The sequence below is a fragment of the Protopterus annectens genome, chromosome 6.part1, assembly GCF_019279795.1.
Source record: "Protopterus annectens isolate FY-2018-M chromosome 6.part1, PAN1.0, whole genome shotgun sequence".
Taxonomy (NCBI): domain Eukaryota; kingdom Metazoa; phylum Chordata; order Ceratodontiformes; family Protopteridae; genus Protopterus; species Protopterus annectens.
Genome location: NC_056738.1, coordinates 386,725,971 through 386,740,541, shown reverse-complemented (window position 1 = coordinate 386,740,541; position 14,571 = coordinate 386,725,971). Strand labels below are relative to the sequence as shown.

At 43.3% G+C, this 14,571-nt stretch overlaps 1 protein-coding gene across 2 annotated transcripts in view; it reads left to right on the top strand.

Moving 5' to 3' along the window:
• Nucleotides 1–9,094, top strand: part of BAD (BCL2 associated agonist of cell death) — a 392,415-nt gene extending 383,321 nt beyond the window's left edge. For both annotated transcript variants that reach the window (XM_044075801.1, XM_044075800.1), the window contains one exon: nt 7,739–9,094. In XM_044075801.1, coding sequence (XP_043931736.1) covers nt 7,739–7,861 — 123 coding nt within the window. In that variant the 3' untranslated portion in view covers nt 7,862–9,094. The remainder of the gene's footprint in view (nt 1–7,738) is intronic.
• Nucleotides 9,095–14,571: the final 5,477 nt, after the last annotated feature.

Below are 14,571 nucleotides of genomic sequence, written 5' to 3'. Positions count from 1 at the left end.
GCGGTGGTCACGGCTCACCTGAGACGTCAAGGATTCCAGGTGTTTCCGTATCTCGACGACTGGCTCCTCTCAGCCACCACCAGGCATCAACTTCTCCAAGCCAGGGATTACACCCTAAATCTCTGCATTCAATTAGGAATTTCGATCAACTACGAAAAATCCTCCTTATTGCCCTGCCAGTCTATTACTTTTATAGGCGCAAATTTAGACACTGTTCGGATGTCAGCAAACCTCACAAGCCAGAGAATCCTAGATATCCAAAACCATGTGCGGATCATCGTTGCCAGCAAAAAAGTGCAAGCCAGACTGGTCCTAAAAGTATTGGGTCTCATGGCAGCTGCCATTACTCTTCTTCCTTTGGCCCACTTTTACATGTGTCTCCTTCAATGGATGTTGTTCACCCAATGGTCCTACCAACAACTTCCCATGCGTCACCAAATTCTGGTGACACAAACTTGCAAAAACCACCTATCCTGGTGGATTTCTTCTCCCCAGGTTCATCAGGGCAGACCCTTTGTTTCCCCAGCCCCGGTAGCCACAGTCACTACGGATGCCTCCCTGATCGGGTGGGGGGGTCATTATCAGGGCAGAATGGTTCATGGGACGTGGCAACCGTTCGAATACCACCTGCACATAAATGTCCTAGAGATGAGAGCAGTGCTTTTAACGTTGCAAGCCCTCAACGACTTTCTTCCCTTGGGAACAATTGCAGTTCACACGGACAACATGTCCGTAGTGTGGTACATCAACAAGCAGGGCGGAACCAAGTCCTACCCCTTGTGTCGAGAGGCTCTCAGACTTTGGCAATGGGCGATCTCCTCTCATCGGTTTCTGGTAGCAACGCATATCCCTGGGAAAACCAACATTTTAGCGGACAGATTGAGCAGAGCTATACTCATGCCTCACGAGTGGTCTCTCAAACAATCTATAGTGGAGGAGATTTTTCAGAAGTGGGGCCACCCATGTTGCGATCTTTTTGCTACTCCCCAAAACAGCAAATGCCCAGCCTTCTCTCTCTTCCCACTTCCGGGCCATCCCCCCAGAGACGCTCTTACCCAAGATTGGCCCCAGGGACTACTTTATGCCTTTCCTCCCTTTCCATTGATACCACAGGTACTCCAGAAAGCTACCGTTTTGAGAGCCAAAATGATTCCATTGCCCCGTATTGGCCTCGACAAATTTGGTTTCCGTTCCTCCATCGTTACCTTTTAGTGCAGCCCTGGCATCTGGACCCAGTGCCAGATCTTCTGATCCACCAATCGGGTCAGCTGCATCGGTCCATTCCTTCTCTCAACCTCACAGCTTGGTTGCTCCACTTCCTTCCTTAGCCAGGCTTCCTATGATCTGTAACCCTGTTAGAGATATCATAGTGGCTTCCCTTAAATCCTCTACTAGAAGGATTTACACTAGCAAGTGGAAACGCTTCTCCCTTTGGGCGAAATCAAGGAGCATAGATCCCTTTACTGCCCCTGTTCATGCAGTTTTGGATTTTCTAGCGGAAATCTTTCACTCAGGTTCTTCATCTTCCATGGTCAAAGTTCAGTTGGCTGCGATCTCGAACTTTCATGTCGGGTTTGCAGATCACAACATTATGTCCCACAAGCTTTGTAGAGCTTTTCTGAAAGGAGTTTTTCTCCTCAAACCTCCTGTCAGGAGTCCTCCTCCTCAATGGGACCTAAATCTAGTGCTGACATCCTTAATTCTTCCTCTCTTTGAGCCAGCTGCTTCATGCTCACTAAAGTTCCTTTCGTGGAAGACACTCTTCCCTGTCGCTATTACCTCGGCTAGGAGAGTGTCAGAACTTCATGCCCTCTTTGTTCGTCCCCCTTATTTCAGAGTATCCTTGAGAACTAATCCATCCTTTTTGCTCAAGGTTGCTTCAAAAACAAATTTAAACCAATCTATTGATCTCCCTGTATTTTTTCCTAATTACTCCAACAGATCAGAACAAAAATTACATTATCTTGATGTTCACCGCCAACTAAGATATTATTTGGACAGAACAAAACAATTCAGAAAGTCTGATCAGCTCTTTCTTTCTTATGCTGAAAATAAGAAAGGTCTCCCTGTTTCCAAAGTGACCTTGTCTAGATGGCTATCTTCCACCATTTCTGAAATTTATCAACTTAGGGGCAAACAGCTGTGCTCAAAACCAAAGGCACATTCCACTAGAGGCTTAGCCACTTCTACAGCCTTTCAGGCTAGGCTACCCTTGGATACTATTTGTGCAGCAGCCACTTGGGCCACTCCTCATACCTTTGTTTCTCATTATAAATTGGATTTGGCCTCCAGGGATAGAGCCAGTTGTGGTTCCACGGTTCTCAAGAGTCTGTTCCATTGAGCCACCCAGGATAGAGGTGCTAGGGACACGGTCCCATCCAGCAAGAATGAAGGCGAGATTGACAACTTAACATTTAGAAGTTATGTACCTACCATAACGTTCCATGTTAGTTGTCTTCTCTCGCCTTCTTTCTTGCGACCCTCCCTCCTGCCCCCTTGCCTGGACAGACCTTGATCTCCCTTGGCTCTGGAAGATTTTGTTTTTTTGGGCACCAGTTAGTTCTAGTTTTAGTTATCTGGTTTCCCCTTACAGCCTTTTTAGGCTTATTGCTCTTCTTTCCTTAGTGGAAAGTTTTTATGCCAGGTAGTTTTCCCTCTAGGTACCAAACGAGATCTGGGTATTTACCGCCTTGCATCATGGGATATGGGGCTGCCTCGAGCTGGTAAAAGTGACTCTCGAGCTTAGTAAGTGCCGAGTCGGAGCCGAGGATTGGCTCAGAACCCATCCAGCAAGAAAGAAGGCAAGAGAAGACAACTAACATGGAACATTATGGTAGGTACATAACTTCTAATTATTCTCGGCAGATCATTTGTGAACAGTCCCCCAATAGCCACTGTGACCACGGATGCTTTCCAGTTTTGGTGGGGGGGCATTACAATGGGAAGATGATCCAAGGCATATGGTCACCTCCCAAGACCAAGTTGCAGATCAGTGTCCTAGAGATGAGAGTTGTCCTCCTAACCGTTGCAAGCCTTTTAGGACGTTCTCTCTTTGGGGACTATTGCAGTACACACCAACAGCATGTAAGTTGTATGGTACATCAACAAACCAGGAGGAACTAGTTCTTTTCTCCTGTGCAGGGAGGCCATGAGAGTGTGGGAGTGGGTGATCTCATCAGACCGCCTTGTAATTGCAACACATATCCCAGGGAAAACTAACAAGTTAGCAGACAGACTTGACAGATCGCTTCTGATTTCGCATGAGTGGTCTCTCAACCAGTCAGTAGCGAACATAATCTTCAGCAGTTGGGGGTCAGCCTTGCTGCAACATCTTTGCCTCCTCCCTCTTCAACAAATGCAGCAAGGTCATTGCTCTGATCCCTCCTCCGGCAGAGTCCCCAAGGATGCTTTAGTCCACAACTGGCCCCAGAGTCTCCTGTATGCTTACCTTCCTCTCCAGCTCATCCCCAAATTTCTTCAGAAGGCAATCAGGTTGAAGAGTTCAGTGATCCTCCTTGCCCCTTTCTGACCTTGCCAAGTGTGGTTCCCCTTCCTCTGGTCTCATTAAAAGTATCCTCCTTGGATACCGGAGCCCTCTCAGGACCTCCATTCTTAACTGTCAGGGACACAATACCAAAATCTTCAAACCCTGAAATTGACCGCTTGGTTTCTCCGCTTTCTACCTTGATGAGACAGTCCAGGCTTCAGTCCCCGGTCCAAAAAATTATTTTAGCATCACAAAAGGCTTCCACCAAGAAAATTTACAATAGCAAGTGGAAGAGGTTTGTTTGGTCCACAAACAGAAACATTGATCCTTGTTTAGCACCTGTTTCAGACATGTTATTGTTTCTCAGTACCCTTTTTGAAGAGGGTACTAGCTTCTCCACTATTAAGCTACAGTTAGCTGCTATTTCTAGTTTTCACACGCATGTCAAACACGTTCCTTGTTCACATTCAGATTGTGTAAATCTTTCTTGAAGGGTGTGTTCTTGTTAAGGCCCCAATTAGGAATCCTCCTCTGCCATGGGACCTTACTCTTGTCCTGCAGGCATTGACACAGGGCCCCTGTGAACCTGCAGCTAGTTGTGACATGAAATTTCTGTCCCGGTAAACAGCTCTCTTGGTGGCTGTGACTTCCGCCAAGAGGATTTTTGAGCTTCAAGATTTATCTTCCAAGCCTCCTTACATCTTGTTCCATAACGATAGTGTCCTTATGCACTAACCCATCCTTTATGCCTAAAGTAGCTACAGAAAACAATATTAATCAGTCCATACAACTGCCAGTGTTTTTCCCAATTTCTCTAACAAAGGGGAGTATGTTCTTCACATTCTAGAGGTTCATAGACAGCTCAGTTTTTATCTACATGAGACCAAACAACACAGTCTGATCAGCTTTTTATAGCATTCTCTTCGAATAGACTTGGAGAAGCAGTATCAAAAATTACCTTGGCAAAATAGATTTCTGACTGCATTTCTTTCATTTATTCATCCAAAGGGCTGGAATTACCTAAACCACCTAGGGCACATTCTACAAGAGCTATGGCTACTTCTTCACCTTTCTGTGCTAGAACTTCCATTGATGACATTTATGCGGCAGCTTCATGGTCTAATAATTGCACTTTTGCACTACAAATTGGATGTTATTTCCAGGAGCAGGGCCTCCTTTTGGTTCAATAGTGCTCAGCCATATCCTTCCATGAGGGCCACCCAAGGTTCACATATCTGGGGACTCTGACCCTGTCGTGAGGAGGAATGAAGGAGACAACATCAGATTAAAAAGTTATGTCTTACCATAACTTTGCATCTGTGTTGTCTTTCTTCATTTATCCTCACTTTCCCACCCAACAATCCCCCTGCCCTTCTTTTTGAGGAACCTGGATGATTTCAGGACTGTTGTGCCCTATGTCTGAGCCTCTTCTGCTGATCTTTGAATGTGGCATGTCAGGATTTGACAAACTTGATTTGAGGTAGTTAGGTGGATCAAGGGCATTGTGGGTATGAGGGAGAAGCTTGAGAGTCAGATCCAAGTCTGTGAAATGTGGCCGAGCAGGATCCGAGGGTCGGATCTGAGACCCCATCGTGAGGATGAAGGAGGGAAGACAACACAGATGCCAAGTTATGGTAAGGCATAACTTTTTATTATGTGTGTTTCTGCTTTATATGTTTTTTGGTTATTATTACTGGTTTGATTTTGGATTTTGTATCCGCTGTGGTGCAGCGGTAGCGTTGTTGCCTCACAGCAAGAGGTTCTCCCATTCAATTCCCAGCTGGAGTGCGGGGAGTGCCTTCTGTGTGGAGTCTGCATGTCCCCCCCCGCGATTGGGTGGGCGTTCGAAAGACATGCGTAAATGGGCGTGCCTTCGTTGAAGGTTGAATGTCGAGCTGGCACCTCGATGTTTGTGAAAATCTACTGCCAATCATTAGCGGACCAGAGTTCCACTGTGGCGACCCCTAACCGGGAAAAGCCAAAAGACAACAACAAGACTATTCAGTGTTTGTATGGGCAAGAAAGTCGTGATGAAAGCCTCACTCTGACTGCTGATTTTCCTCCTTGGATTTAGCCAGTTAACAGTCAGAGAGAAAGTGTGTGTGTGTGTGTGTGTGTGTGTGTGTGTGTGTGTGTGTGTGTGTGTGTGTGTGTGTGTGTGTCTGTGTGCGCCAGAGCAGCTTGAAACTGGACAACCATTGTTGCCTTGGCAGGAAATAACCCATATAGCCTAAAATGCAACTGCAGGAATGAGGAATTTGAACATCACTGTTAGTGGTAAGTAAAACTTGTTCACCTGTACTGTCCTGCCTACTTAATCTGGTCAGTGACTTTGAGGAGGTTACTGAAGCAATTGATGAAAGAAAATTGGTACATGCTGCATATCTAGACTCACAAAGGCATTTGTCACCATTCCATATGATGGGTATAGTTGATGAACTCACCAATCTAAATGTAAATCCCTATATTACCAGTTTGATCGCAAACTGGCTCACTAATAGAAAGCAGGAAATTAGGCTGGTTTGGCTCTACCTTGTCAAAAAGACCTGCAACTACTGGTGTTCCCCAGGTTTCAGTCCTTGGGCCACTCCTCTTTTGTTTCTTGGTGGTCAATATCAGTGCTAAGGGTTTACGGCGGACAAAGTTTGCAGATGACTGTAAACTTTGTGTCGTCATAAACTCTACAGAAGTTACCAAAATCTGCTTAGGGGGCCTTTCCCAAACAAATATCTGGTGTCAAAACCATGGCTTTAAAAGTAAATGCCAAGAAGTGTATCTTTCTATAACTTTGATATCCCTTGAAAGTATCAGATCAGTAACATACCCCTGCAAATTGATCCAGTAGTTGGGGACCTGGGAAGCTGTGTAAACCATGAACTCTCCTTTGATCGTCATTTTTCCACTATTGTAAGAAATCCTTCTTCCTTGTGCAGCTTATTATTAAGGGTATAGAGTCCAGGTTACGGGATGTGATCATTCCACTGTATTCATCACTTATTAGTCTGATCATTGAGTGTAACTTCCCCCTTGGTATATACCTCGCCAAACACTTGACACAAGTTGAATGACCACAGTTATTTCTCACCAAGAAACTTAAGGGCCTAAATAATAAAAGCTACACTGACCATCTCAAAGCCATGACCCAGTTCTTGGTATCCTATAGGCTAGTGAGAGTGACCTCTGCCTTGCTTATAAGCCTCATCCGACCTTCTTTTCAGATTTACTTCAAATCTGCACGTCTAATGGTGGCTTAAACACCTGTTCAAAAGATCGTAATGTTGTGTCACAAAGAGTACCACTTCTCTGGAGTAATCTTTCTGTTAATATAAAGCAATGTGCAGCCCTCACTCTGTGTGACATGGATGTATGGATGGGAAACTGCAAATTCATCCCTGGTTTAGCAGCTCTGTCCCTTATGGGAAGGGGTAACATGTATATGTCTGCCTGACTCTGGGCTATGAGTATTAAAAAAAAAAAAAAAAAGGCTCTAGGTTATTCAGACTTATAGTACATGAGCAGTAAAATTGTTGGGAATTTATGGCTAGGCTTCAAAAGATTCTCACCGATCAATAGCCTAGTAAGTACGTATGAACATAAAGATCTAATACAGTCAGGAGATTAGTTGCATGGAGAGATATGCAGATGTATTCACTAGGGCTTGCTAAAGTAGTAAAGTAGAACATTTTGACTGAAGTTTAGAGCATTTCCTGTTGTTTAAAAAGCCAGATGCAGTCATTGCTAGTTTTGCATGTACTAATTTAGGGATTATGTTGTATTTACCTATAATATTTTGAACTTCTTTTGATATCAGATTAATAAATCTGCAGTTGTCTTAAGGGTGTGATAACCTTATCTATGAAAGTGTGTGAAAGAAGGGGGGTGGGATCTCACCATAGTAAATGGTTGTGCACAGAGCATGCATAGGGAGCCGTTTTTCTTCTAGAAAGTGTTTTGATTCCTGCATATGTTGTTTAGAGAGAATTGTGTAATTGGTAAAACTAAACAGAAAAGGACATGGCATGGTGCCAGGGCAATCTTTTTGGGTTAGGCTTGTAAAGGCTCCAGGGCCATTAGCCTAGTACACACCTATGAATTCTTTATAGGCTGCACTTCATCTTTGGAGGTAAGAAGTGATTAGCAATCTACATTTTGCGTACTCTACTTCTAACTATGAATTTTCTTATGCCTTGCATTTAATGATATAATTCTATGTATTATGTGTTTTTATACCAATTTATTTTATTTCTCCAGATGCTTCCACGTCCCAAAAGTGCAGGAACAGCACATCAGATGAGGAAGGATAGCTGGTGGACTTCACTGTTTGAGTATTTCAGAGGGCATAGCAGGCTTCCTTCACAAGCTGAGCATGACTGATGTGAGTTGTCCTCCGGATATAAGCAGAGGAGCACAGTACCAAGTATAATTACGGACCGAGTGGACATTCTCATTATCTTGCTTGGTTTCTGAGCTGTGGCTCATCTCTTTTAAGACTGATACTGCAATATAAATATTGCTTACAAAGAATGTGTTGAAAACATTGTGAAAGACAGATGTGAAAAAGTACTTAAAGATTCTGGTTTGTGTTTAAAACTCTGAAAACTGCTTTAGAAAAAAAAAATCCCTGTCTACTCCTAACATGATTCAATTTTAAATACTGGAGGTGAACACACAAAACTGATGTTGGTTTTATGGGTGCAGAAGACCACGGGCTGAAAACTTTTTTCTTTCTGATTTTTGTTTTAAAGAATCTCAGAAGTTATTTTTGAACCTAGTAACAGCAAAACAGTGAATATTTTAAGCCTGTAGTAATTATCAGAATTCAGATAGTGAACATTTGACTTTTATTGGGGTCTTCATTTTTTTATCTGGGTCAGTGGTGATAAAAATGAAGCAGAAGTATGTTAGTGCAGGATTCAAGGGGAGAATTGTTATATTTCCAATGGATTTTCTTATAGATGACATGAATGTTTTCATTACACAAGGATTAATTAATGCCTCACCAGCGGGTAATTGTTAATGATAAGAACAGTTGAGAGATTACATACTGTTTGCTGATTGTTTCTTGCATTATATGTCACATATGAAGGTTAGTATACCTTATACTAAATTGCAGTACCACGTTCTTCATGTACAGATGGCTGCGCATGTTTTATGTTAAATGAACTACTAGTTTATTAAACTGGGAGAGTGATAATAACATAGTACATATGTAAATTTTACTATTAGAAATTGCCAGCATCAGTTCTACTTACCAGATTGTTGATGCAGGAAAAGTAAAATGGCATTTCTCAGTAAGTTTTAAGAAGTACATGCTAACCGATTGTGATTGTATATTAATGTCATTGTCTAGCTGGGAGAATGACCTCTTAATCTTCACTTACAGAGCCTCCCTACTAACTTCTGAAAATGTTAACAGCATTGTTTGCCATGCCTGTTTAGTCTGTAGTTTTAAATGCATATTGGCTACACTAAGTTGTGTATTTGCATTTCAGGATCATCATGGAGACTGTAAACTTTGGAGTCTGACTCTCAAGGGCTCCTCTGCTTTTATGACACTTTTATTGGACTTGCAGTACTCTTATTAAATGGATCCTGTTCATTGTCTTACATGTTTTGCACACTGTAATACTTGACTGTTCTGATCAGCACATTTCTTAAAATGTACATATTCCTTTATGTGTGTATGTTTTCACCTTTGGAGAAACTGAGGTTGAGATTTTCCTAAACTGAATTTTAATTCTGTTTTAACTTCATATTTAATTTTAATGCTAGTTTAAATGTCTTCATATTTGATAAGTGCACCATGAAATAAGTGAAGTTGATGTGTCTGATGACAGTTGTTTGCTGTTAGCGTCACTGTATCTTTGCATGCTGGTGTGCAGTCTATTTGTACAATAAACAGTCTCTGGATTTGTCTAACAGTAAGAAATGCTCTAGCTGTCCACAGACAATAGCTTATAGGGTAAGTGTTTTCTTCATCCAAGCATGTCTTCCTGACTTCTGATTACACTGTTGTAACAGTAGTCCTGTGCTTCTGGCTCACACCTTTTTCAGTCACCTTTTCACCATCCCTTTCTGTGATTAAACACACACACTTTCTGGCATCACTTTTAAGTTTCATACATAAAATATATTATTTCTTTGCTTAATTCTAGACACCATCTATAGTTTCCCAAGTGTATCAGTGATCTCTCATTTTGTACGTTGTTGACCTGTAGGCTGTCAGAAACTTTAAAGTTAGCTGGCAGGCTGATGGCTTGATTGTGTAAGACCACCCATTGCTGCCTTGTGCAGCCTTCCTATTGTCCCTCTTTTGAAGGTGCGGTGTCAGTTGGTATAATAGGACACAACTTAAAAGTGCTACTGCCAGTTTAGTTTACTGGTAGGTGCTGCGACACGGTACTCTACTGTTGTGTAAGAGTGCCTGGATTGGTGCTGTGACACTAGGGGTGCTTTACAGTTTTCTGTGCCTGTTGTATGATTAGGGTATCCGTAATAATTTTGTTTTTTGTAAGCTGTTTGTCATGTGGATGCTGAGCAGCAAGTGGGATAATAGTGGGCCGGTGTATAATTCCAGAATGTAGAATCTCTTTCTTTAGCACTAGGTAGCTTCTGTTTGAAGCTTGTAAATGGTTACTTTGTAACTTGAAATATGTATAATCTCATAATGCCTAGAGGAGAAAGTACATGTGAACCTGTGTCCTTTTCTGGCAGCATTTTGTTGGTGTATCCTGATCTTTGTGGAAGAGTTGAAGTGGTCAAGACAGCTCGTGGTCTGTTTCCCCAGTTTAACTGTATATGTTAGTTAAGTTCATTGCAAAACATTCACAGGTTTTTATTTTAAATGTTTTCAGCTAGAGTGAATGTGTTGCACAGAAATAGTTCTGTATTACAGACCATACATGCCTAAAATAACCGATGTTCTTCATGTTTCACTGTTGCAGTCATTACATTTGGGGTTATCTGCTTGCAGTAGCCCTCAGTCGGCCTGATTAACAAAGTCTTGTGTCCTGCGTCAGTTGCTGTCCCTTCCTCCATGATGTCAGGTCGTCAAGGGTATAAAACATGCAGCCGATGCCATTACCCCAGTCTTTCCTGCCGTTCGGTGCCCGAAGCAGTTCGCAAGTGCCGGTCGGCCGACTCATGAAATTTTCGTTTTTGAGTTTCAGAACCGAAGTCTTCAACTAAAACGAAGTACCCCGTTGGGGAAAACTTTTTCTTGCTCCTTACTGATGCCCGTAAAAATTAATAATTGCATTACTTGTGGAAAGCAAATACCTCACAAAGATTTTAATTCGTACTGTATTCCTTGCCTAGGCCCTGATCACAACGTAGCTTGCTGTCGGCTTTGTGCTTTATTTAATGAACACCCTATCCGTCGTTGGTATATTTTCACTTCTAAATATTTCGGTTCTCTGTTTAATTATCCAGAAATGTCGTCGGTTAGCCATCTGACTACCGGGATTCTGAAAAAACGCAAAGATAAAGACAGAGACAGGCCGCCGAGGTCTAAAGCTGCCGACAATGCTTCTCCTAAGCCAGTCGCCAGTTCACTGGTACTCAGGGAGGCGCTTTCACAGCCCCTGATACCTGCTACTTCTGACTCGCAGGCCTCTACTGAGACCCATTCGGAATCTGGTATGCCGCTAGATGCTTCAGCTGTGGAACCTGCGGATGTCTCTACCTTGGATGGGTTCAGAGCCGCTGTGCAGGCGCTGGCTTCTGAGGGTGTATTCAGGCCTACGGACTTGCATATTAAACAGACACCTCCTTCTTCGTTAAGGCCTAAATCTCGAACAATGCCTTAGAGACAGATGCCCAGGCCGCATGCTCAGGCCTCTATGCCTAAAAACAAATGATAAGAATGGCTGAAAATCTTATAACTCTAATCAGGGGAAGCCAACCTCCCCCTACTAAGAGACCTAGGACTGAAGTTGTTTATGAATCTTCTGATCAGGATTCTGATTTTTCTGATTCTTCTGATGATCTGGATTTGCCCTTATCTACTTATGAGGATTCTGATGCAGAGGACACTTCCCTCTGCTTCCCTCCTGAGGATATTTCTTTTGGTGAAACCTTACATAGTCTGCAGTAGCATTTCCGCTGGGAAAGCCATGATTTTTCTGATTCAAAAGAGGCTTAGGGATTTCTTACTCCTGCCTCAGCATAGGCCTTTAGCTATACATCCTGTACTAGACATTGTTGATGATGCCTTTTCAGAATCTAGTTTGGCCTCTGAGTCTTTGCCTCCTGCTCCCAGAAAACCTGACACATATTACAGGGTTCCTGATTCTCACAAGTTCCTTTTTAAAAATCATATTGCTGATCCAGAGACTATTTCACAGGGACCCAAGGGCATTAAGGCTTCTACTGCTAAAAATCCTGCCCCCTCTGATAGAGACACCAGGGCGCTGGATAGATGGGGTAAGAAAGTTTACACTTCTGCAACCTTGGCCATTAGGGCTTTAAACTGCCAGTTTCATATGTTAAAGTATCAACAACATGTTAATGGATTGCTTAAACAGAAAATGATGTTGATTCTTGACTGTGCCGAAAATAAAGAATTACAGGATTTAATGCATTCTGCTGAACAGGTTGGAAAACATACTTTGCAATGTGGATTTGATTCATTAGAGGCCTCTTGCAGGGCTGCTGTTACTGGGTCTTTGCTCAAAAGACATGCTTGGCTCAAGGAGCAATCTTTGCCTGATCATGTTAAAGCTAAATTGTTGGATGCTCCCTTAAATCAGGACCACCTGTTGGGCAACAAGGCTGAGGAAGTTCTTAAAAAGATGGAAGATAAAGCTAAATCTATGCAAACGGTTAATGATTTCTTACAAGTTCAGCCTCCTAGATTTAGTAGGCACTAGCCCTCTAAAAAAATGGTCCTTTCCAGCCCCTTCCAGGTCTTCTCAAGCCAAACCCAGACACAGCAGAAACCCCATGTTTCAGTCCCAAGGGACACACAAGACTAGGCAGTGGGGGGGGGGTTCCGCACCCAAATCTGGGAGTAGTAAGACCCCCTCCCCATGGAAAACTGTCTCAGTGACTTGCTTTTAAAACTTCCAAGCACTTCCCAACTTGAATGCTCCTTTAGGCGGAAAGATTGGTCTGCCGACCAAAAACTGGGAACTTATTACCCAGGACAAATGGGTTTTAAATATAGTGTCCCAAGGATACAGGTTTCATTTCCACACATTACCAACACCAAGCGGGTGGCCAGATCTACCCCCAAATCAGTGGGCAGAGGCCCAAATTCAAGTAGTCTCTCGCTTAAGCATGGGGGCTATTCATTTGGTGCCAGAAGAGGAAAAGGGACAAGGTTTCTATTTGAGAATTTTCCTGGTCCCCAGAAAAGGCAATACATGGCGTCCTATCCTGGACCTTTCTATTCTAAATACCTTTCTGGTGATTCCAAAATTCAAAATGCTGACTCTTCACCAGTTGCTTCCTATGCTAGGCAAGGATGCATGGTTGGCAACACTAGACTTAAAAGACGCATACCTGCACATCCCTATCAGGGAGACTTGCAGGAGATACCTACGCTTCAAAGCAGGCTACATGCACTATCAGTTCTCTGCACTGCCTTTTGGCTTATCTACCCTGTATGCAGGCAAGCAATGACCTTGTGGAACACTGCACTGTCTTACCAGGTTCAATTACAAGCACAATTCCTGCCAGGAAAGAAAAACACATTGGCAGACGACCTAAGCAGAAACATCATGGATCCACACGAATGGACACTAGATCCACAAGTATTTGCAATGATAGCTCTTTCTGAGCCCAGACATAGTGCCACACAAATCTTAACAGACGCATCAGACTATGCATGGGGGGCTCACCTGGCAGGGAAGTGCATTCAGGGCAAATGGAACCCAAGTCACATGCACCTGCACATAAATCAAAAGGAAATGTTAGCTGTACAGAATGCCCCGACAGCCTTCAAGGACCACATTCTTTCAGGTCAACTAATGGTAAAGACAGACAACACCACTGTCATGTGGTACATAAACAAGCAGGGGGGTACACATTCTTACCCCCTCTGCAGACTAGCCATGGCATTGTGGAACACAGCCTTGAGCTACCAAGTAAATCTACAAGCTCAATTCCTGCCAGGAAAACTAAATACACTGGCAGACGGACTAAGCATAAACCTCATGGACCCACACAAGTGGAAACTGGAACCAAGGATTTTCAACATGTTGACAAGGAAATGGGGGAGCCCAGATATAAACCTGTTTGCCTCCACCCAGAACCATCAACTGGACAAATTTTGCACAAGGATTCCCCACAAGCTAGCTTGGAAAGTGGATGCTCTATCCTTCAGCTGGAAAAACCTATCAGTTTATACCTTTCCTCCACTGCCTCTGCTCTCCAAGGTACTACTAAAGATCAAACTGGACAAGCCAAGGACAATTTTAATTGCACCAGACTGGCCTCTCCAACACTGGTACCCACTCTTGTGCAGTGTATCATGCTTGGTTCCATGGCACCTGCCTCAGACTCCTTCCCTGTTGTCTCAACAAGAGAACCAGATTCTGCACCCTCAGCTGCAAACCCTGAACCTAGCAGCCTGGCTAATTACCTAATCTCTCCTTTACCATCCCTCAGTAAATCTGTGATGGATATCATTTTAGAGGCAAGGAGGTCTAGTACTAGAAAATCTTATGCTGCAAAATGGAAAAGATTCTGTGCCTGGAACCATTCTCAAGGAATGAATGCAGCAGTGCCCAATTTACCTCGGATTCTACAGTACTTGACTGAGATGCTTCATAAGGGCTTGTTCTTTTCCTCCATCAAAATTCATGCCTTAGCCATTTCAGCTCATTATAGCACAGAGCCTCCCCTCTTCTCTCACCCAGTGCTCAAGTAGTTCCTCAGAGGGGCCAAACATTTAAGGCCACCCAGGAGAGTGCCAACTCCAGCCTGGGATCTTAACTTTGTCTTGGAGAAACTCACTCTTCCTTCTTTTGAGCCAGCGGCTACTGCGGATTTAAAATTTATTTCCTGGAAAATAGCTTTCCTTTTAGCAATCACGTCTGCAAGAAGGGTATCTGAATTACAGGCCCTTATGGCAGTGGAAC